The sequence below is a fragment of the Heterocephalus glaber genome, unplaced genomic scaffold (assembly GCF_053883595.1).
Source record: "Heterocephalus glaber isolate CG9 unplaced genomic scaffold, H.glaber_assembly_v1.0 deba00001497, whole genome shotgun sequence".
NCBI lineage: Eukaryota > Metazoa > Chordata > Mammalia > Rodentia > Bathyergidae > Heterocephalus > Heterocephalus glaber.
In genome coordinates, this window is record NW_028258320.1 from 49,500,977 (window position 1) to 49,525,743 (window position 24,767).

General features: G+C 41.2%; 1 protein-coding gene, 1 long non-coding RNA gene and 1 pseudogene across 3 annotated transcripts in view; 2 read left to right on the top strand and 1 right to left on the bottom strand.

The window, feature by feature from the left end:
• The first annotated feature begins 73 nt into the window (after positions 1–73).
• On the top strand, positions 74–1,685 carry LOC147825685 (uncharacterized). Its single transcript, XR_015440409.1, has 2 exons — positions 74–265; positions 483–1,685. It is a non-coding gene; the product is annotated as an uncharacterized LOC147825685 (long non-coding RNA).
• A 17,371-nt stretch (positions 1,686–19,056) lies between these two features.
• Positions 19,057–20,349, bottom strand: LOC101716897 (uncharacterized protein NKAPD1 pseudogene; annotated as a pseudogene).
• Positions 20,350–23,769: 3,420 nt separating this feature from the next.
• Entpd7 (ectonucleoside triphosphate diphosphohydrolase 7) overlaps positions 23,770–24,767 on the top strand; it is a 61,770-nt gene continuing 60,772 nt past the window's right edge. The window contains exons 1-2 of one of the 2 annotated variants that reach the window (XM_087185112.1): positions 23,770–23,894; positions 24,180–24,282. In XM_087185112.1, the coding sequence (XP_087041238.1) occupies positions 24,275–24,282 (8 nt within the window). In that variant the 5' untranslated portion in view covers positions 23,770–23,894; positions 24,180–24,274. The remainder of the gene's footprint in view (positions 23,895–24,179; positions 24,283–24,767) is intronic. The other variant, XM_087185113.1, reaches the window with a different exon arrangement.

Sequence of the window (24,767 nt, forward strand, 5' to 3'; positions counted from 1 at the left end):
TCCCCTTTGATCTTGGACGGGTCTTGTTTATTGGCCGCTGATTGGCCAACATGTGAGATTAGCCCGCCTCTGACTTTCCAGGGGCGGGAGAATTTCAGGCTGATCTTTGATAGGTTCCACACTTCTGCTACTTTGGCCGCTGCCATTGGCCCTCACCACTTCGCTCTCCTATTGGCTACGGAAGAAGCACCGGGGGGAATGTTAGCTAACAACTTTGGGACCCAGACTGGTGCCTGGGAGGCTGCGGGCGCCTCCGGTGGTGTGGGTAGGTGCGGCGCTGGCTCTCAAGGTCAAACTACTGGCGCCCGTTAGGACCCGCGCTCAGAGCCTCGAGGCCCGGACGCGAGAGCACTGTTCCCGCGGGATCTCGCGGCGGCGGCGGGGCCGGGGCTGACCCTGCTGGGCACTCCCTGCTCGGCCGGGTGCCAGACTAGGAAGTGGCTGGGGCACGCGGGCTGGCTCCAATCCCGCTTCTCCGCCAGGGATGACCGCAGCGACCTCCTGGACCCCGGTCGACTCTGGAGTTTTGGACGGACCCTGAAAGACCCAGTGGACCTCGGCCCCAGCCCCTTCACGGGCCTTACACCCGAAAAGTCGCTCCGTAAACCCTGCATGGTTGAATGAATGAGAGCTCCGGTCCGCGGGGGGAGGGTGGGCTTTGCGCCAGGTTAGAGGGTAGGAGGGAAGATGTCGTAACGTAGCGGATGACTCAGAACTAGGACAGGAGGAGAAGTGTCTAGAGGCATCGTCCCTAGTGCGGCAGGGAAAGTGTGGCAGCTGGGGAGCTCTGAGGTAGTCTGCAGCCTCAGCATTTTGTCCCTGAGAGGCCTCACTGATAAGCCCCCTGCCTGTGATGATTGCACTGTGATAAGATCCTGCGCGCTCCCGGTCTGGTCGGTTGTAGAACAGTGCCTTCCATGCAGGCTTCAAGACTGCTCCTGCTCCAGGGCCGCGACGTTGTGCAGAGGCTGAAGCTGAAACCTCCGCTGAGGACCCCAGGCGCCGTTTCCACCCAGTCAGCACGGCATCTTCATTCTCCTCTGGATCGTATTTGCACAAGCTTTCCCCGTTTTCACTTCTGTTTTTATTACTCATTTTAATGAGATGATGCAACTGTTAACTTTCCCATCTGTTTGTAGCCCGTAGGTGGGGAAGAGGTTTTCCATTTTCTTTCTAAAGCTTAGTCCTTCTCTGGACCTCTGATCCCCCTCCCCCATCCAGTCTATTCTCTTCCTTTTCAGTAGTGGTTATTAACTTTTCCGTAGCGACCTTTTGTAAAATAATAAAGCTACAAATTCTCTTTCTCCCACTCCCTATTTCCCATGCACACACAAAATTTTGCATATAACGCCTGAGTTGCAAAGTCCCTAAAATGACTTGTGCACTCCTTAAGTACATTCACATGTACCTTCGAAGCCTACAGCAGTGTCTGCTCCTTTCCCTTGAGAAATGAATAGGGGCCACATAAACCCCTCAATCCTGCTTGAGTACTGATTCCCTTTACTGCCAAATTGCTCCAGTAAGACCTTACACCTCCTATGCTCTTTAAGCTCTATACTGTATTTTTACTGCTTTATTCAGTGGTCATAAATTTTCTTTCCAAATCCAATGGCCATTTTCTTTTTTTTAAAATGATGCACATTGCTTTATTAAAGTGAAATTTAAATAAACATGTATACATTCGATGGAGTTTTCCCATTTTATAATCTCACAGTGATGATGCTTCCTTAAATTGCAGTGTGCACACACACAGATGTAAGGCCTCTTCCCTTTAGTTACCTAAAGAGAAATTGATTCCCAAATGATAGGCCATAAGAGCTGTAGGAATTCATAGGGAAATGAGTGATGGGGCAACCAATGAGGGCTAAGGAGATGAGTATCATTTACATTTCAGCAATTTTCAAACTGGAGAATATGTACAGAAAGACTTTTCAAGGCATATGTGGGAAGTAGTTTCAAGGGAATCAATTTGCTGTTCTTCATCCACATGCATTTCTTCCTAAAATTCATCTTCCTCAAAAAGCAATTGAGGTAGTTTTCCTACCCTCCTCCTTTTTTTTGTACCAGGCATCTAAGTCAGGTCCTTGCACTTATGAGGCAGACAGCAGACCCACTGAGCTAAGTCCCCAGCCTTTCCTCCCCTTTCTAAATGCCCCCTCCACTCACACCTGTAAAGAAAGGTGTAACCTCATCCATCCTTCATCTTGCTGTGATTCATTCCCTGGATACTTTAAAAAAATCTGGGTGTAGGCAAGGTCTCCTTTAATCCAGGTGCAGCTGTAGATTTCATATCGTTCTTGATTTACATATATTTCTGTTGAGTAAAAACCTTGGCTTTAAGCACAATTTGGCCATTGAGGGATAATATATCAGTGGCTCACACCTCTAATCCCAGTACTTTGGGAGGCTGAGGCAGAAGGATTGTAAATTCAAGACCAGCCTGGGCAGCTCAGTGACTTAGACCTTGCATCAAAATATAAAAACATTTGGGGAGGATGAGACAGGATCTCACTATGTAGTTCAGGCTGGTCTTAAACTAATTGTATAGCCCAGGCTGACCTTGAATTTGAGGTGATCCTCCTGCCTCAGCCTCCTGAGTGTTGAGATTACAGGCACAAACCACCATGCCAAGCTAAAATATAAAATTTAAAAAGGGTTGAGGTACTTATTCAGGGCAAGTACTGGAAAAATAAATAAATAAAAGGATACTCTTATTGCCCTGAGATCAAAACAAAGTGCAATATAAAATATTAAAGGTGGTAGTGCCTTATTTCATTCAGGAAGAGTATGTATCTTATTTGGGAACTAGGATATTCAAGGCTTACAATTTTTTGTTTTGTTTTGGGAAGTAATAATGGGCCATAGAGATAGTTGCCCCTTCTCTGGTCAGAAAATAAAGCTGAGTGCTGGGGATTTAGCTCAGTGGTTCCGCTGCCTGCCTCGAAAGCGCAAGGTCCTGAGCTCAATCCCCAGTACCAAAAAAAAAAAAAAGAGAAAAGAAAGCTGAGTATCTGAACTTGGGTGTCACTTCCATGTTTTGCAATATTTTTAGAAGTACAGGGAAAGTATGTTTATGTGGTTTCACAAGTCAGCATCATGCTTTTAAGAAAATAGGTAACTAATTTAAAAAATAGGTAACTAGTAAATATATTAATATTTATATATATAAACTAGTATATAGTATATATATTAACTATATATATATATATATATATATATATATATATATATATATATATAGTGGTTTGAACCTGGGGTGCACTGAGGTACATCCCCAGTCCTTTCTATTTTTTAAATTTTGAGACAGGCAGACAGGCTCACTAAGTTGCTCCAACTGGTCTCAAATTTGTGATCCTCCTGCCTCAGCCTCCCAGGTAGCTGGGATTACAGTGGAGTGTTTTACATTTTCTTGAATATTTACTCAATGTTTTGTAAAATATTTTATGTAAATAAATACAGTAAAATGCTTTATGTACTAAAGACATTTCCACTCTCCTCTGTTAAAAGACTTGGTTATACCACATCATACCCACTAGGAAGACTATAATAAAAAACATGATTGAAAATAACCACTATTGAGGATGTGGAGAAATTGGAACCCTCTTACACTGCTGATAGGAATGTAGTTTTGATTGTTTTTGGGTTTTTTTGATACTGGGGATGGAACTTGGGTCCTTGTGCTTGTGAGGCAGGCGGAGGAATGTAGTTTTTCAGCCACTGTGGAAAACAATTTCACAGTTCCTCAAAAATTTAAACAGAACTACTGTGACCTAGCAATTTCACTATAGATCTAAAAGTATTAAAAATAGGTACTAAGTACATGTACATGCATGTTCATAGCAGCAACTCTCACAATATGCAAAAGGTGAAAACAACCCAATGTCCATCAACAGAAGACTAGATAAACAAATTGAGTACATACATATATATGGATAGGTGAATAAAATTTAGCCATCAAAAGGAACAAAGTACATACTGATACCTACTACAATGAGTGAGCCTTGGAAACCTTATGTTAAGTGAAGGAAGCCGTAAGCAAAAGGTCACATAATTCTGGTTGTATGAAATATACAAGTAGGTAGTTCTGAAGAGATAAGTTGCAGATTGGTGGCCCAAGAGCAGCAAGGAGGAAAAAAAAAAAATGGAGATGATTGCTTAATGGGTATGGGGCTTCCTTTTGGGGTGATGTGCTGGAACTAGATGGAGTTGTTACACAACACTGTGAATGTGCCACTGAATTGTCTATTTTTAAATGGTTAATTTGTGTGTTTGTGTGTGTGTGTGTGTGTGCGCGCATAGTACTGGGAATTGAACTCAGAGCCTCATGCATTCTAGGGAAGTGCTCCACCACTGAGCTATATCCCCCACCCTTGTATTGTATGACAAGGTCATATATACATAGTTGCCCAGACTGGCTTCAAACTTCCAGTCTTCCTGCCTCAGCCTTCCTAGTAACTAGCAATACATGAGTATCATTGTGCCTGGCTAAAATGGTTAATTTTATGCTATGTGAATTTCATTTCATTAAGAGAAAAGATTGGCAAGCAACCAATGGATGAGTTGAATAAGCTAGTCAGTATTTCATTACCCTCTGTAACTCCAGAGGAAGCTCAGAACCGACTTTCACAACTTCTAGATTGCCTACTGTAACTTGTAGAAAATCTACTTTGGGCAAAAGTGAAAGATCTGGAAAGAGATTGTTAAGGATTTTTTTTTTTGATCGATGAAAATGTTTTGAAATTACATTGTAGTAATCGTTGCACAACCCTGTGATTATACTAAAAACCACTGAATTGGGTGAATTTTGTTGACATGTGAGTTAAAACTCAAGCTGTTTTTTAAAAAGTGAAGTTCATGGTGGTGCACGCTGTAATCCTAGCACGTGGACAGCTGAAGCAAGAGGATCACCATGAGTTTGAGGCCAACCTGAACTACACAGGGAAACCCTCTTTAAAAAAACAAAAAAGGTAAATCTACTTGGGATATGTTGAAACTATCTTCTTTTGTAGCTTTACTTTCATCATCTTTTAAGTAATAAACTGTTCCTTTAGTATATCCTTTTTTTTGAGGGACTACTGTAATTATACACCTTACCCTTTTTAAAAAGCTTATCCTAAATTACTGTATTTCAAAAAGAAAATTATCAGTTTTGATTTAAAAATTAAACCAACATCTTGGGCTCACAAACAATCTAGAAAATTTAGTTTTATTGGTGGTTGTCCAGCTAGAAGCTTCAGTTCATTTCATAACCATACTCAAGTTGAAACAGATACAGCTGGGAAAAAATTTATATCATAAATCCATATTCATTCTTGTTTAGGCAGAAATCACACTGCTGCTCATTTTTATTCATCTATTAATTGATATTGTATCTTTATTGTCTTAAGAGAAATATGTTGTAAATTCTGTAAAAATGCCTCCAATTAGTTTATACCTTTTTCTAAGTCCTGCACCTATTATAAAATGCCTTCTTTTTGTTGTTTATTTCTACAAAGAAGATAAATTTATGTCTTTAAAGCATTTACATTTGTTCCTAGCAAGACAAAAGCATTCCCAAAATGTAATCTAGAATATAATGCCTGGAACTTTAGGAAACTGTTTCATTTGATTAGAATTAATTTCTGCTTCTCAGATGTTGACAAGTTAATTCTATATAATATGAAAATACAAGCCAGTACATAATATATTTATAAAACCAACTACTGCTGTGATACCTTCTTAAGGCACTTTAAAAGGGCCTAAGTAGTTGATATAGGACTTTGTTCATAATCAGCAAAATATCCTGAGATTTTTTTTTTCGGTACCAGGGATCGAACTCAGGACCTCACACTTGCCAGGCAGCTGCAGTGCCACTGAGCTACATCCTTGTCTCAAAATTCCTGAGATGTAAGATTCTGATTTTATGGGTTTTTTATTAGACAAGGTCTCACTATGTAGTTCAGGCTGGCCTTGAACTCACTATATAGCCCAGGCTGACCTCAGACTCATGGCAATCTTCCTGCCTCAGCTTCTTGAGTGCTGGGATTACAGATGTGCACCACCACTCTCAACTTGCATTGTTTTTTTAAACATCAGTTTCATCTCATTTAAATTCTAAGATAAAACACCTCTAAGTGAAAGAATAAAAAGAAAAATTAATCATTGATTGACAAGTTTTATGAGTAATGCATCTTTTTGCAAAATTTAAGGAGATGAATTAAGTAACAAATACAGTATTTTAATAAGCAGAAAAATTTTAGGGTAAATGAACAGAAATCTACCTCAAATCATAGCACAATGAGAATCACAGTCCCTTAATCAATTCCCATATTTTAGCCAGTTTACAGACCCAGAACCTCTTCAATGAAGGGGAGACCAGATCACCTTAAAAAAAAAAAAAGGACCTTGAGAGGCTGGGGATGTAGCTCAGCAGCACGGCACCTGCCTGGCAAGTGCAAGGCCTTGAGTTCAATTCCCAGTACCAGAAAAAGGAAAGAAAAAAGAAAGGACCCTAGTGTACTATTTAAAAGTTATACTGTTAATCTTTCTCTCTCATTCTTCCCCAATGAGACCTAAGGTCTTTTACCATGGTAACTGTACACTGCAGAAAGGGAAGTAATCAGACATTTCAGGGACTACTAGAGACTAGCTCTGAACTACTGATGATTCCAGGAGATCCAAAACATCATTGTGGCCCTCTAGTAAGAGTAGGAGCCTATGGGGTGAGGTGATCAATGGAGTTTTAGACAAGATCTGACTCACACTGGGTGCAGTAAGTCCCCAAATCCATCCTGTAGTCATTTTCCTAGTCCCAGAGTACATAATTGGGATAGATACATTTAGTACTTGGAAGATTCCTCTCATTGGTTCCCTAACTGTAATGTGAGAGCTATTATGGTGGGAAAGGCCAAACAGAAGCAATTAGAGTTGCCTCTACCTGGGAACACAGTAAATAAAAAACAAGATCACATGGATCACAGAGGTTACTGTCACCATCAAAACTTGAAAGATGCATGGTTCATGGTTCCTACCACATCTCCATTTGACTCTACTATTTGGCCTCTGCAGAAGATGGATGGATCTTGGAGAATGCCTGTGGATTACCATAAACTTAATCAAGTGGTGACTCCAATTGCTGCTGCTGTACCAGATGTGGTTTCCTTGCTTGAGCAGATTAACACATCTGGTACTTGGTATGCAGCTATTGAGTCGACAAATGCCTTTTTCTCCATACTTATCTCTTATAGCTTGTATCTAGATGTCCTCCCAAAGCTTCATGAGCTCATAGGTGAGACTTTTGGAAGGTGACTGAATCATGGGTGTGAGCTACTGGATTAGTCTACTAATGGGTTTATAGCTGGAATATGATGTTGGGAGATGAAGCCTGGTGAGGAGGGTCACTGTGGACATAGCCTCCTCCTTTCTTAGTTACTGCTCTGTTTCCTGCCTGCCATGCTATGAGCTCTTTCTCCTCTGCCATGCCGCTCTACCATGCCTCCCTGCCTTCAAGCCAGCTGACTACGGACTGAAACCTCCACAAATTGTGAGTTAAAATAAACCTTTCCTCCTTTAACTTGTGGGTATCCGATACTTTATCCCAGCCACGAGAGAGTAACTAAGACACTATCTATTCAGCTGGCAAGGCCAGCAATACTGTCCTACCCCAGGAGTATATTAACTGTACAGCCCAGTGTCACAACTAACCTTGCAGGGATTTTGATTGTCTTCCTCTTCCACAGGTATCACACTGATCCATTACATTGATGACATGGTGATTGGACCAAATGAGCAGGAGTTAGCAACCACTCTGCCCTTGTTGGTAAAGCATTTGTGTGTCAGAGGATGGAAAATAAGTCCAGCTAAAATTCAAGGTCCCTCTACCTCAGTGAAGTTTGGACTAGGAGTCCAGCAGTGTGAGGCAGAGATATCCCTTCTAAGGTGAAGGAAAAGTTGTTAATCTGACTACTCCTACAACCAAAAAAGAGGCACAACACCTAATGGGCCCATTTGGATTTTGGAGGCAACACATTCCTTGCTTGTGAGTAAAAGAGCTGCTAGTTATGAGTGGGCCCAGAATAAGAGAAGGCTCTGCAACAGGTCCAGGCTGCTCTGGAGGCTGATCTGCCATTAGGCCCATATGATCAAGCAGACCCAATGCTACTCGAGGTGTCAGTGGTAGATAGGGATACTGCTTTTAGCTTCTGGTGGGCCCCCATAGGTGAACTACTTTGAAGACCCTTAGGATTTTGGGGTAAGGCCCTGCCATCATCTGCATTCTCTCCCTTTAAAAAATAGCTCCTGGCCTGCTGTTGGGCCTTAATGGAAACTGGATGCTTGACCATGGGATACCAGGTTTCCATGTGACCTGAGTCATGAACTGGGTGCTCTCAGACTCAACAAGTCATAAAGTTGGATGTGCACAGCAGCAATCCATAATTAAATGGAAATGGCATATATATGATTTGGCCTGAGCAGATCAGAAGGCACAAGCAAGTTACATAAAGAAGGTGCCCAAATACCCATGGTTTCTACTCCTGCGATACTGTTTTTTGTCCTCCAACATGTGCCTATGGCCTCATGGAGTATACCATATGATCAGTTGACAGAGGAAGAGAAGACTATGGCCTGGTTTACAGATGATTCTGCACATTATGCAGGCACCACCCCAAAGTGGACAGCTGCAGCATTACAGTCCCTTTCCAGTACATCCTTGAAGGACAGTAGTGAAGGGAAATCTTCACAGCTTGGGAAGTTCACCTGGTTGAACATTTCACCTGGGAGAAAAAAAAACAGCTAGATGTGCAAGTATATACTGATTTGTGGTCTGTAGCCAATGGTCAGACACTTGGCAGGAACATGACTGGAAAGTTGATGACAAAAATATTTGGGGAAGAGGTATGTGGGTAGACCCCTCCATATGGGCAAAGGATGTAAAGATATTTGTGTCCCATGTAAATGCCCACCAAAAGGTGACCACAGTAGAAGAAGACTTTAACAATCAAGTGGATGGGATAGCCCATTCTGTGGACAGCAGTCAACCTTTTTCCTCAGTCACCCCTGTCATCATCTAATTGGCTTATTATGAACAAAGTGGTAGCAAGGAGGGTGGCAATATGTGGGCTCAGCAACATAGATGTCCACTTACAGTGTCTACAGCCACTGCTGAATGCCGGTCTGCCAGCGGCAGAGACCAACACTGAGTCCCTGATATGGCACCATTCCCTAGAGTGATCAGCCCGAAACCTGGTGGCAGATTGATTATATTGGACTGCTTCCATCAAGGAAGGGTTAGTACTTTGTCCTTCCTGAGATACTTATTCCAAGTATTGATTTGCCTTCCTTGCATGTAGTGTTTCTGGCAAAACTATCATCTATGGACTTACAGAATGCCTCATCCACCATCATGATAATCCACACAGCATTGCTTCTGACCAAGGAACACATTTCATAGCCAAAGAAGGGAGGCAATGGGTTCATACTCATGGAATTCATTGGTCTTAGTCAAAATGATAAAGAAACAGAAAGCCTTGTGTAACTCATCCTAGTCTCCCTTGAGTCCTGACTTTCCATTAGAAAATGAGAGTGAGGAGGGTAGCACAGGGTAGCTGAGGTTCCCTTCCTTGAACTAAGCTTCAGTTTCAACTCTAACATGGTATTAATAATAATAGTAATAATAATAGCAGATACTTCATAAGGTTATTTGGGGGACTAAATTAGGAAATGAATGTTTTGTGCTTAGTATCTTATCAGATACATAGTTGGAACTTAGTAAATGTTGATTATTACTAATATTTTTGTTGGTATTTTTTGGAATAGGGTCTCACTATGTAGTTCAGGCTGGCTTCAAACTCTTGGTGATCCTCCTGTCTCAGCCACCCCTGTGCTGGGATTATAGGTGTGCACCACATCATCACTATTATTTTATAATTGTTATTACTTATCTTTCCTTTATAAGTGTCCATCCACCATCACAGGAATCAGTGACATCATGTTACCTCACTCCCATGCAAGAAAGCAAAATGACCATGAGTGGTTACTGACCTTTGTTTACACCATTTCTTGCTGTTAGACTACAGCACCAAATTTGGAATGTCTCACAAATAAACCTTTTTCTTCTGATGATAACATCCATGAACTCCAGGATCATGTCATAAGTGGCCTTAATTTTTGTATGAAATTTGTATAATAAGGAGTAGACTGAATCCTTAAGTTAAAAGGCTAGAATTACAATGCTTTCCTAGAGTGTTATCAAAGAATGTAATGATCTATTGTTCTTATATACAAGGAATATAAACTATCAGCATAGGATGAGGTTTGAATTAATTGTTAGTTGTCTTTCTTTTGTTTGTTTTTTTTGGTACCGGTGATTGAACTTGGGTCCTTGCACTTGTGAGGCAGGCGGCGAAACAGCTGAGCTAAATCCCTGGCCCCCGTGTTTTATTTTTAATGCCCTGTGGTATTGAATCCTTTCTAAGCGTGAGATTTATCAAAGCAATTATCCAGGGGTTATGGAGGCAGCAGAAACATTAACAATAATATCATTAACAAAAAAGTATTTATGGAGCAGATGTGGACCTCAAACTCATAATTGTTGAATCCCTAAGTAGTTATCTATGTGATTTTCCTGGTTATCCTCAAGATCCTATTCTTTTTCTTTTTTTTGTAGTGCTCACAGCAATGCACATGCTAGACAAATGCTCTGGCACTGAGCTATGTTCCAACCCCATTCCCATTTTTTGCTACATTTTAATTAGAGGGACATCTCTGACCCTCTTACCTGATCTTCTGTCTTACCTAGTGCTTACCTGTTCATTGCCTCCTTTTCATCAATCAGGTCTTTCCTCTTCACCCTTTAATCTTATTTGCTTACTCATTACAAACCAGGCTATAAAAACCCAGAAATTTATATCAATCGCTCCAAAAAAGATTGTCAAATATTTTAGGAAGTGGGAATTTATCCCCATAAGTTTTTTGACAGTGACCACAAAATCACCTTGGATTTAATTCACCTGACTCAGTTATCTATTGGACTTCAGTTTTGTATGCCCACACTGTGCTAAAAGGGCCAAGAAAAATGAAGAGAAGCAGAGAATGTATAAAAAAAGGAAGGAATAAGTTGCAGTCCTCCTTTTCAAGAAATTTGCAACCTCTGGTGAAAAAAGATATACGCTCATTACAAAACAATGCAAACTAACAGCTGTGATGACAGGCTTAATGTGCCAGCCAATGAATACATTATTTTGTTTAATCCTATCTACTTGTATATTAGTTATCTGTTGCTCCATGACAAATTACCAGGAAACTCAGGGGCTTAAAACAACAATACACATTTATTATCACTTCTGTGGGTGAGAAATCTGATACAGTTGGCTGGGGCTATAGATACCTGAAGGGTCTACTAGGGCTGGAGAATGTATTTCCCCAATGACTGACTCATGACTGGCAAGTTGATGCTGGGCTATTGGCAGGTGGCTTCAGTTCTTTTCCATGTGGGTCTCTCCAGGGAGCTGGTTAAGTGTCCTCATGAAAACATAGCATATTGTGCCACATTCTTTTTTCTTTCTTTTGTTTTTGGTACCAGGGATTAAACTCAGATCCTTGCACTTGCAAGGTAGGTGGCGGAACCACTGAGCTAAATCCCTGGCCCTTGTGCCACATTCTTGGCAATGATTGTATAACTTTTTTACTATAACTTCTCTAGTGGATATGTAGTAGTGTCTTATAATTTTAATTTGCATTTCCCTAGTGACTAATGATATTGAAGTTGAACATCTCATGTGTTCATCTGCTTGCTATCTGTATATTTTATGGGTGAAGAGTTCAAATTTTTGTTTATTTATATTTGAGAGGCTTTTTTATTAGTTTTGAGAATTCTTTTCTATGTTTTGGATACAAATCCTTCATCATATATGTGATTTGCTAATATTTTTCCCCCAGTGGCTTACCTTTCCATTCTCCTGGCAGTGTGCTTTGAAGAGTAGATATTAGTTTTAATGAAGACCACTTTTTAAGGTTTTCTTTTGTGAATCTTGATTTTCCTGTTGAATTTCAGATATTCTTGTTAAATCCAAGGCCACTAAGATTTTCTTGTATTTTTTTCTTTGACATATGTTATAGTTTTATCCCTTATATATAGGATTTTGATCTGTTTAAATTAGTTTTTATATGTGATCTTAGGTTTTTGTCAGGTTTTTTATTCAGCAACATTACTTTGAGATCTTTTCATATGTATATATAATGAGCTTCCTTGTTCATTTTTACAACCAAATCATTGCTGTTGGAGTTATTATTCTAGTTGTGGGGAGACAGACATTAAACCAGTACTATACATTGTAATAAATGATGATATAAGAAGAACACTTGTAACTTTCAATAGAGTAGTTTGGGAGGGTCTCACTGAGAAATAGGTTTGTTTTTTTTTAAACTACAAAACCATTTAATGTCCAATTACCAGATGTTAGGGCTATAAGAAAATTTGAGAAAACCCTAGTCCCTTTTAACAGTTGTCTGTGGATATTATCATGAAAGGAAAAGGTTTGTTCTTATGCCTATTTCCTCATTAAGTAAACTAGACCATAGCTGTGGAATCAAAACACAAAAGGATCAAAGCACCAAAGCTAGAGACAAGTTAGATTTGACACTCTTTATATAAATGACAGAGAGCAACATAGTGTTCCCTCATCCAACCACTGCATGTAGCACTGCTTTTAATCCACCTCTTGATCCCAGCCCTTAATTTCCCCCAATTCAACAATCCAGTAGGTGTACCCAGGTCAATACTGGATTTAGCTTTCTGGGTCCTCTTTTTTTTTTTACAGATCTTTCTTTTATTTTTTTTGCACTTTATTAAATTCTTTAATTGGTATATTGTAGGTATACAACACAATTACATTTCTCATTGGGAACTGTACCCTTACATAATGCATCTTGGTTCTTATTTTTTCCCCATTCCTAGCCCTCCCTTCATGCCCTCCACCCTTCCCTATTTACAAAGACTTTATTTCCATTTTTTCCATTTCTCATCATTTTTTCTTTACCTTCTTTCCTTTCCCCTGCCCCTCCCACTACCCCTATCCCTTTGGACCTTTTCTTCCTATTTTGCATTATCAATTATTCATTCTAATCATGGTACATTTTAGGTATAGAATATAATGACATTCATCATTGGAAATTTGCACCTTTACATAGTCTCTCTTGGTTCTTATTTTTCACCCTTGCCCAGCCCTCCCTTCAACCCCTCCGGTCCTCCCTATTTACAAAGATTTTGTTCCTAGTTTTCCATTTTCTCATATTAATCCCATTCCCTTCTATCCTTTCCCCTGCCCCTCCCACTTCCTTCCCCTTTGCCCCTTTTCTTCCTATTTCACATTACCTATTATACATTTAGTCCTTATTTACACTTTCAGTATCTCACACCAGAGAAACTATTTGGTATTTATACATGTGTGTCCTATTTATTTCACTTAAGAGTATGGCCTCAATGTGCATCCACTTAGCTATAAATGTCTCTAATTTCTCAGTTTTTATGGCTGAGTAGTACTCCATTTTGTAAAAAACCCACATTTTCTTTATCCAGTCACCAGTTGATGGGCATTTGGGCTGTTTCCAAGTTTTAGCTATGACAAACTGTGCTGCTATGAACATGGGTGCACGTATATCACTGTGGTATGATTCTTTTAATTCTTTGGGGAAGATCCCCAGCAGGGGCATAGCGGGGTCAAATGGGACTTCCAGTCCTAGTTCTTTGAGGTATCGCCATACTGATTTCCACAGTGCTTGCACCAGTCTACATTCCCACCAGCAGTGGAGCAGGGTTCCTCTTTCCCCACAGCCCCGCCAGCATTTGTTATTGGTGGATTTCATGATAGCAGCCATTCTTTCTGGAGTGAAGTGGAATCTCAGCCTTGTTTTCATTTGCATCTCTCGAATGACCAGTGATGTTGAACATTTTTTCATGTATTTATTTGCTATTTCTACTTCTTTGTCTGAGAAATGTCTGTTCATTTCAGATGCCCATTTTTGGATTGGGTCTTTAAATTTGGGAGGTCTGATCTTTTTAAGTTCTTTATAGATTCGAGATAGTAGACCTTTGTCTGAGGAAGAGCAGGTGAAGATTTTTTCCCACATTGTGGGTTCTCTCTTCACACTGCTGGTGGTTTTTCTTGCTGTGCAGAAGCCATTCAATAAGAAGAGATCCCATTTGTTGATTGTTTGTGCTAGTTCACGGGCAACTGAGGTTTTGTTCCTAAAATCTTTTCCTACATCGATGTCTTCAAGGGTTCTACCTAACCTCTGTTCCAACTGGTTCAGAGTTTCTATTTTAATATTTAGATCTTTAATCCATTTTGATTTTAGTTTAGTGTATGGTGAGAGATACAGGTCTAGTTTTAATCTTTGGCAAGTTGAAGCCCAATTTTTCCAACACCATTTATTAAAGAGGCTATCTTTCCTCCAGTGATGGTGTTTGGCTCCTTTGTCGAAGATGAGATGACTGAATGTGTCTGGCGTTGTTTCTGCATCTTCTAATCTGTTCCACTGGTCCTCAAGTCTGTTTCTTTGCCAGTACCATGCTGTTTTTATCACAGTAGCTTTGTAGTATAGTTGCAGGTTGGGGATTGTGATAGCCCTTGCCATGTCTCTGTTACCTAGAATTGCTTTTGCTATTCTGGGTCTCTTCTTGTTCCAAATGAATTTTTGAATTGTTTTCTCGAGGTCTATGAAGTATGCTGCTGGGATCTCAATTGGAATTGCATTAAATCTATATAGCAGTTTTGGAAGGATGGCCATTTTCACTATATTAATCCTTCCTACCCAGGAGCAGGGGATGTCTGTCCATTTTCTGATATCATCTTCAATCTCTCTTTTCAGAGTGCCATAGTTTTCAGAGAAGAGGTCTTTGATTTCTTTCATTAGGATGATTCCTAGGTATTTCAGTTGTTTGGATGCTATTGTGAAAGGAATTATTTGCCCTATTTGTCTCTCAGTGAGTCTGTCATTGGTGTAGAGGGAAGCTATTGATTTTTGTGTGTTGACCTTGTAACCAGCTACTTGACTGAATTTGCTTATTAAGTCTAGAAGACTTTTGGTGGAGTTCTTGGGGTCTTCTATATAGAGTATCATGTCATCTGCAAATAATGACAGTTTGACTTCTTCATTACCTATCTTTATTCCTTTTATTTCTTTCTCTTGTCTAATTGCCATGGCTAATGTTTCCAGAACTGTATTGAACAAGAGTGGTGATAGTGGACATCCTTGTCTTGTTCCTGATTTGAGTGTGAAGGATTTCAGTTTTTGACCATTTAGTATGATATTGGCTGTTGGGTTTTCATAGATGGCTTTTATCAGTTTGAGGTAGAGACCATCTATTCCAATTTGTTGCAGGGTTTTTATCATAAATGCATGTTGGATTTTGTCAAATGCTTTTTCTGCATCTATGGAGATAATCATATGGTTTTTGTCCTTGGCTCTAGTGATATAGTGTATTACATTGATTGATTTTCATATATTGAACCATCCCTGCATCCCTGGGATGAATCCCACTTGATCAGGGTGTATGATCTTCTTGATGATCTTCTGCATTCTGTTTGCCAGTATCTTATTAAGAATTTTTGCATCTGTGTTCATTAGTGAGATTGACTTATAGTTCTCTTTTTCAGTTGGGTCTTTCTCTGCTTTGGGGATCAAGGTGATGCTTGCTTCCAGGAATGAATTTGGGAGTATTGCTTCCCTTTCAATTTCATTGAAGAGTTTAAACAGTAGTGGCAGCAGTTCCTCTCTAAATGTCTTGTAGAATTCAGCAGTGAAGCCATCAGGGCCCGGGCTTTTCTTAGTTGATAAGATTTTAATTACATTTTCAATTTCATTGGTTGATATTGGGTTGTACAGAATTTTTAGGTCTTCGTTTAACTTTCGTAATTCATATGTATCTAGGAATCTGTCCATTGCTTCTGTGTTGTCCATCTTATTGGTGTATAGGTTCTGGAAGTAGGTATTGATGAACCTCTGGATTTCTGCTGGGTCTGTTGTAATGTCACCCTTTTCATTCCTAATTGCATGGATTTGGGCCTTTTCTTTCCTTTTTCTGACAAGGTTGGCTAAAGGTTTGTCAATTTTGTTGATTCTTTCAAAGAACCAACTCTTGGCTTCATTGATTTTTTTGTATCATTCTCTTAGCCTCCATTGCATTGATTTCTCCTCTGATCTTTATAATTTCCTCCCTTGTATGAGCTTTGGGGTTGTCCTGCTCTTCTTTTTCTAGAAGCTTGAGGTTCAGCATCAGGTTGTTTAATTGGGCTCCTTCTGTTTTCCTAATATGCGTTTTCACTGCTATGAATTTCCCTCGTAAGACTGCTTTCATTGTGTCCCATAGATTCCGATATGTTGTATTGTCATTGCCATTTAATTGAAGGAACTGTTTGATTTCTTCTTTAATTTCCTCTGTGACCCATTGGTTATTCAAAAGTGTGTTGTTCAATTTCCATGTGTTTATGAAATTTTTTGAGTTTCTTTTGCTGTGGATCTCCAATTTCATTGCACTATGGTCTGATAATATACAGGGGATAACTTCAATTCCTTTGCACTTACTTAAACATGCTGTATGTGTGAGTATGTGGTCTATTTTGGAGAATGACCCATGTGCAGCTGAGAAGAATGTGTATTCTGATTTTTTGGGGTGGAACACTCTGTAAACATCTGTTAAGTTCATTTGTTCAAGAGTTCGATTGAGTTCTAGTATTTCATAACTTATTTTTTGTCTAGTTGATCTATCTATTTGTGACAGTGGGGTGTTGAGGACCCCCACTACAATTGTATTAGTGCATATATGACTTTTCATGTCCGGTAGTATTTGTTTGATATAGTTGGGTGCACTAGTGTTTGGTGTATAGATATTTATGATTGTCATCTCTTCCTCTTGGATTCTTCCCTTTACAAGGATGTAGTGTCCTTCTTCATCTCTCTTAATCAGTGTTGGTTTGAAATCTACTTGATCTGCAAAGAGGATAGCTAATTCTGCTTTTTTTTGGGTTCCCGTCCCATGCAGTATTGTTTTCCACCCTTTAACTTTCAGTCTATGAGTTTCCTTTGAATTAAGTGTGTTTCTTGTACGCAGCATATTGTTGGATTTTGCTTCTTGACCCATTCTGCCAGTCTATTTCTTTTGATTGTTGAATTGAGACCATTAACATTGATGGTTATAACTGAGACGTATTGACTTGTCATTGCCATGACTTTTTCTTTTTGTTGGGTTCTCCCCCTTTCCATTTAATTTCTTGTCATGCCAGATGGGTTCATTCTGCTTTGCTTCCTGGGGTTGTGATCCTCAATGTCTGTTCCTAGGATATTATGTAAAATTCTTTGGAGTGCTGGTTTGGTATTCACGAAGTTCCTAAAGTGCTCTTTGTCATGAAAGTATCCTATTTCTCCATCCATTTTGAAAGATAGTTTTGCAGGGTACATCAATCTGGGTTGGAGGCTGTTTTCTTTTAGGGCTTGGAATATGTCACTCCAATCTCTTCTTACCTTGATGGTTTGTGTTGAGAAGTCTGCTGTGATTCTGATGGGCTTTCCTTTGTATGTGATTTGTTTCTTTTCTCTGACTGCTTGGAGAACTTTGTTCTTCTGTTGTGTTTCCAGAATCTTAACAATTATATGCCTATGTGTAGATTTTTTTTGATCAAGGCTATTTGGAGTCCTATATGCCTCACTTATCTGTATGTCAAGCTCTTTTCCCCTGCTTGGGAAGTTTTCTGCCATTATTTGTGTGAAGAGATTTTTTTATGTCATCTCCACTCTCTCCTGTTTCTTCATTGAGCCCAATCAGTCTTATGTTATTCTTCTTTGCATCATCTAGCAGCTGCTGGATTGATTTCTCATGTTCCTTTATAATTTTGAAGCAATTTTTCTTTTCCTGGTCACTAATTGCAATCTTATCTTCTATGTCTGAAATTCTGTCCTCACATTGGCTCATTCTGCTGTGTAGACTTTCAATGGAGTTTTTCATGTCCTGGAAATCTATTTGCATCTGTTTTATGGATTCCATTTGTTTCTTATGTTGGGATTCCATCATGTTCCTGAGCTTCTCTCTAGATTTATTAATCATGTCTTGCACTAGGGGTACAATTTCTCCTGTTATCTGAGAAATAATTTCTGATTTCATTTTTTCCAGATCTCCTTTTGTTGCCAGTTCAGTGGATCCAGGTAGTTGAGTATCAGAGTGTTCCATCTCATTTCCCTTTGGGGTTGCTGTAGGTGATCTGGAAGTCTGGTTTTGAGACTTACTTACGTGTTTTCTCATTTCGACTAGGGCGGGTGGCTGTTAGCGCCTGCACGGATTACCTCCTCTGAGCTGGGTGAGGTGGGACAGGGGCCGGGAGCAGCAGTAGGGATGGTGACCCAAAAGCTCTTTCCTGTGGGTTGGGAGCAGTGGGAGGGATGGTGAGCGGGAAGCCCCTTCCTCTGGATCAGGAGCAGTGGGACGAAGGCTCAGAAGCCTCTACCTCTGGGGCGGGAGCAGTGGGACTCAGTACCTTGGTCTGGTGGTCTGGTGCCCTCTGCGTCTTTGTAGTGTGGAACCAGGTGGCTGCCTGTCTGCAGCGGGGTGATTCGGCGTCTCCCGCATGACTCAGGACCTCGGCAGGGCATGCACAGACCTGCCTGTGTGCAGCGCACTGATTCGGCGTTTCCTGCTTGACTGAGGACCTCGGCAGGGCGTGGGCAGACCTTGCCTGTCTGCAGCGGGGTCATTCGCCGTCTTCTGCGCGACTCAGGACCTCGGTAGGGCGTGCCTCTGGGTCCTTTAATTTGCTATATATGTACTCTACACTAAATGTGATTAATTGCAAAAAATAATAGCTTCAAGAAACCTTCATAACAAAATACCAGATTCCCTGTTAACAAGAAAAGGGGATCAAGTTTAACAGGACAAAACAGAAGACGAGTCTGTCAAAACATATACAGTTGGCACAGAACAGCTCGCACCTTAGACCCCCTTGCTGAAGGAGTCACTAGCAGAAAGCCCTTGGTGTAAGAGCTGTAAATATCCAGTCAAGTGGGAAACAAGAATGTTTCCTTTCCCATTTAGTCATCCTCCGAGCTCTCAGCAGTTCTCTCATCTGTAGTCACTTTCCAATTTGTGCGTTTGTTGTTTTTTGTATTTCGTTGTTAGCTACAGAAATACGGACTTTTCTCCCTCTTTTTTTTTTCATTAAGTTTATTGGTACATTTTAGGTATACAATACAGTCACATTCATCATTGAGAACTTGTACCTTTACATGATGTGTCTTGGTTCCTATTTTTTCCCCATTTCCCTGTCCTCCCTTCAACCCCTCCATCCCTCCCTGTTTACAAAGTCTTTGTTTCCATTTTTTCCTTTTCTCATATTTTTTCTTTTTCTTTTTTTTCTTTCCCCTACCCCTCCCACTTCCCCTTTAGACCTTTTTTTCCTATTTCACATTATCAATTATATACTTTGATCCTTATTTACACTTTTAGTTTCTCACATTTTCTCTCTTTCTTTTGGTTTTCTTAGTGTCTCTTTCCTCACTTTCTTCGGAACTACTGGATGCCGAATCATCTGACTGGGAAGTGTGACTTTCTGCCCCTAAAAATAAAACTGGTTTTTAAAGAGACTTTTTCTGGATTTTTTCTTGTGCTTATGTGGTTGCTTCCCTTTACTGGTACTAGGAGCACCAGTTTCTTCTGAGAACTCACTTGAGGAATCTGTTATTACATTGATGACTTCCTTCTTGCTTTTCTTGTGTTGTGTGTGTGTGTGTGTGTGTGTGTGAGTGACCTTTTTTTCTGTTTTTTTTTTTTTTTTTTGGTACCAGGGATCAAACTTGGGTCCTTGAGCTTGCACAGCAGGCAGAGAAACCACTGAGCTAAATCCCCAGCCCATTTCTGCTTCTTTTTGTGGGTCTTCTTTGACTTCTCATGTTTCAGGGATTCATGGGTAGATGATTTTATCTGAGATGTTTTCTTCCCATTGGTAATATCTTGCTGATCACTGTTTCAAATTCTTTGGGGTATAACTCCTTATATCCACTGTGACCACATCTGTCTGGCATATTAGCTTCATAATTATATAACTTCTTGTTGCAGGATTTAGCCTTAAGAAAATCATCTTCCAGTGTCCCAGAAATTTCAGTCTTTGACCTCCAGTATTCCCTCACTTTCTTCATCAAAACCGTCACTACACACCTGACTTAAACTGCTGAGTAACATTTTCCTTTTGGTTTCCAGGTAAGTATCTTCCATCTGTTTCTCTATTTCTCTTATTTTCTACGTATCTGATTCTTCTGGATCTTATTGTGAGCATCTGTGTGCCGAATGACATTCCTCAGGACTTTCCCCAGCGGAACCTAGGACATTCTTCAATCCTTCCATCCTGAGGAAATCAGGCATCTTGTTACTGTGAGATGAGGAACCACTCCATTACAAGATCTCCTCCGACCCAGGAAGCAAAGGAGTCAAGGCTCAAAGGCAGCTCTATAGCTTCACTGGAGTCCTTTGTGAAAAGGCAGGCTTCCCATCAGTTAATGTGCCCCTACCCTTGCTGCCTTCCCCCAGGCAGATCTCTCTCCAGGACTGAGGCCAGAGGGGGTGCAGCTAGGATGGCCCCCAAGGCTTGGGTTTCACTCCCTACAAAGGATAGGGATGCTCTGGATAGGTAGGACCTTCTGCTGGGCCCCAGGAAGTGTCTAGGGTGCCTGAAGGGGGGGTTGAGTTTTCCAACTGGAAGTCAAAGAAAATACTCCCATCTTTGTCACTGGGATCCCTGCCCCACAGTGGCCTCTGAGCTCACAATAACCTTCCCTCCAAATGCCAGCCCCACACAAATCAGAAATAGGTATTTTGATAAAGGCTGAAGGGGATCAGGGAGCAAGGCACCAGGTAGGGAGAACAGATGCACAAAGCCTCTGGAGAAGGGAACATAAGTACAAAACACCTAAAGTGAGAGAGGGCCTGGCATATTATAAAAACAAGAAAGCACGTGTGTTTGGAGTAAAGTGAATGAAGGAATTAACAGTGGGAAATAGAGGTCAGAGAGGTAAAGGGTTTGTGCGTTGGGAAGATTGCAGAGCTTTGTAGGCTAAGAGGATTAGGGGTTTGAGTGAACAGGATAAGAGTGAAAAGCTAGTAAGTTTGGTTTTGAAAAATGATGTGCCTTAAAGATACATGAAGAGAGAAGACAACATTACTAACTCCTTTAGAGGTTAGAGCTGGGTGGAACCTGGAAGGAAGGAGAATTGATAAGGTGAAAGGGAACAACAGAAACTAAGGCAAGCTACTGACATGTCACATGAGATGGGTTTGGCTTTTCAGGGTTGAGCATCAAGGGCATTTTGAGAAAATTTTGAATGTAATTGTAGACAAGCTTTTAAAGAGAAGTTAAAAAGCTCTTTTGAAATATGGGTTTCTATATTTTGTTTCAACATGTTGTTGAGTTAGCAAATGATTAAAGATGGTATCAACCCTTTTTTTTTTTTTTTGTACTGGGGACTTAACTCCAGACCTTGCGCTTTTGAGGAAGGCATGGAACCACTGAGCTAAATACCTGGCCTCAACCCTTTTTTATTTGGCCTGCTGACTAGAAGCCTCAGAACTCAACCCTGTGAACTGCTAACCAGATAAACAGTATAGGTTTTTGAAAAGAATTGTGCCTAACAAATGCCTGAGGGTATGTGGACTTATCGAAGGAAGTATTGTCCAAACCAAACAGTCAAAGAAAGTTTTGCAAGGGAAGTGTAACAAGAGTATTGGGATTAAATGTAGAGGTTTTTTTTTTTTTTTTTTCTGTTTTATGACAGTAGTTATTTCCACCTCCTTATTTAGAGAATGTTTCATTGTACTTTTGAATATATATAAAGATTAGACTTAAAACTCGAGAACATAATTTCAATACAATTCAAAAATTTTTCATAACATTTACTGAGTTCTTTCCATGCTCACCTTATTTCATAGACTCTAGAATGAATAAAAATGCCTTGTATTTGTACAATTTTGTGGTTAATCACAACTTTATGCAACTATTTTACTTGTAGTTTCTGAGGCCCAGATAAAATTTAATCCTTGAAGCAACCTGGGGATTGAGGGACAGAGAAGAAATCTGAGAAATGAGAACTGAAGGAGAAAGAAAGAACATGTTATAAAGCTAACCAGGTTAAGAAAGTGTGTAGGGAAAAATAGTTATAAGAGACTGAATATATCAAGTGGACAATACCAGACAATTAGATTTCTACTCACAACCTCTGCAGCAATCACCCCAGAATGATCAGCACTTATCAATGACTGTCAGCTGTCCTGTTTGCCTATCCCCCTCAAATCCACCAACTAGAGACAACAACATATGCTCTTCAAAACCAGTCACATAAAATGCCCTGATTTTTTTTTTTTTTTTTTTTTTTTGAGATAGGGTCTCATTATGTAGCTCAGGCTAGCCTTGAACTCACTATGTAGGCCAGGCTGGCCTCAAACTCATGTCAGTCCTCCTGCCTCAGCCTCCGGAGTGGTGGGATTATAGGCATGTGCCACCATGCCCAGTGACCCTGCTTCTACTTAACCAGACTCCACCTTCCCCATGTTAATACACGTAAGTCTAAGTGTAAGTGAGCCCTCTTCCCTTTTTCATTACATATTAGACTTTCTCACTCTTCCGACAGCCTTTAACTCTGTGCTAAATGCAAGTAACAGTGATTGTCCCCAGTTATAGCCAGCTTTCAATAAAATAGCCTCTCTGTTCTCATATGGGGGGGTCTTTGCTTTCCCCCACATTCATTTATTTATCATACAGTAGTCAAGTTTTATGTGCCAGACAGTGGCCAATGGGAATAGGTGGAAGTCCTCAGCATATTCAAAGTGGTAAGTGAAACAGTAGGAGGTGTAGGTCGGGTAAGACTTTCAGAGAAAGATGACCCTTAGGCCAAATGGTGAGGGATAAGCAAGAGTTGATCAAGAGGCAAGGAATGTTATTCAAGGCAGGTGGCAGGGCAGAATGAGCAAAACATTAGGCCAGAAACATCAAGGCTGCATTGCTAGGAAAAGAGGTGCTGCAGAAAATGCAGTAGCGGCGGGTCGTGGACAATGATCAATGTAACTACTTAGGAAAAACAGGTTTTATGATGTGCAAAGGCTCCTTCCTGGACTTAAGATCTAGGGCTAGTGTAAGCAAGGAGAATCAAAACAAAGGGGCTGCTGCTTTTGTATGGATTGCTGCAAGGTTCAGCAGAGCATTGACACAAAAGCTCACAATGTTTGACACACAGTAGACAATCAATAAACGCAGAATGAATGGTGTTAGGCGCTTTGCTGTAGATATCATTTTCTCTAGTTTATGCTTCTCAAACGGGACAAGATAATAGAACCCGGACATCAGTTTGGGAGGCGATAGGGAAGGTTTAAAAAGGGAGAAAACTACCATTCTGGTGGGAAACACTGGTGGTCACGAAATCTCCAAAAGGTTGCAGGCAAAAGGCTACGTTTCTGTCGCGAACACCTCGAGACCCACAGACCGGAGTCTCTCCTTTCTGGGAGTGGTCTTGGAGAAAGCTGCCCGCTGAGAACTTGCACTACCGGGACAGAACCAAGTCCAGAGTCTGGGAACCTCTCATCTGTGTACCAAATCTCCCGGCTCTCTAGGCGGAGCCTCGGCACATGCCCTTCCGATTGGACCCGATTGGAAATCCCAGGGCGGGCATTAGAGGCCAATGGTCTAGGGGATTGGTTACCTCAGAGCTCCGGTGGTGTGAGGGGCGGGCCCTCTCGCGGGCCCCCTGTCAGTCATTGGGTCCCTGCCGTTTCCTTGGGGACGTGGCGCCGCCGCGGGCCCGGCCCTTCTTCCGGCTGAGCTGGAGGCCTTGTGAACAGCTTTGGACCCAGCCGAGCGGGACTGAGGGACCGGCAGCCGCTCAATCCCGTGAGTGGGCGCGCGGGAGAGCCCGGGGCTGGGAGGGACTGGGAGTGGAAGTGGGGACCCCACCACCTGGGGACCGCGGGTTCCCCCGAGGATGTAGCTGGCCTACGGGAAAGCGCCGCTCGCAGGGTGCTGGGAAGGGTCCGCTGGGCCTGAAGACCAGAGCGGATGGACACAGAGGACTGCGGCGCGTGGGTGGGAGATATGGCAGACATGGCAGACTCTTGGAGGTCAGGTCTCGGAGGTTACTTTTGGAAGGAATCCTGAAACACAGCCAACTCTTTCCAGGTGGCAGATTTAGGAGATGCCTGGGACAGGGAGGCCACCTTCTTCAGGCAAAAGGAAAAGGAGGTGACAAACGTTGAGACTACTGAAGGGAACCCATGGCTAGGTAAGACTGCACACCTTCTTTGCAGGAGGCTCACTGGAGGATGGCAGACAGCCTTGGGGGCCTTGGGAGGCTGTTACATGTGAGGTTAGCCCTGGGGCTGCGCCTGGACTTTGCATCCTGGTCAAGTGTATGCAAAGATGGTCAAAGTTGTTCTTCTGAAGGCAGGTACAGTAATAGTTTCCAGCCCGTAACCCCGGGGCCCTGGAGAGAATGGGCTTGCTCAAGTCTGAAAATTGTTGGTTGTAATGTTTTTTCAGATTTCCGTCAGAGTGAAGCTAGGTACCCTTTGAGGAGGTTATACAAAGAGGTGTCTTTTTTTTCTTTGAAAGTAGATAGGCCGAGAGGTCCTCTTAAATCAATATAGAAAGCAAACTTCAGAGTTGAATATACTTATCCATACATTATGATACTCTGAAGCTTTTAAAAAGCATTAGTGTGGATCTATGTGTCCCAATGTGAGATAGGTGGAAAATAGAATAAGTAGG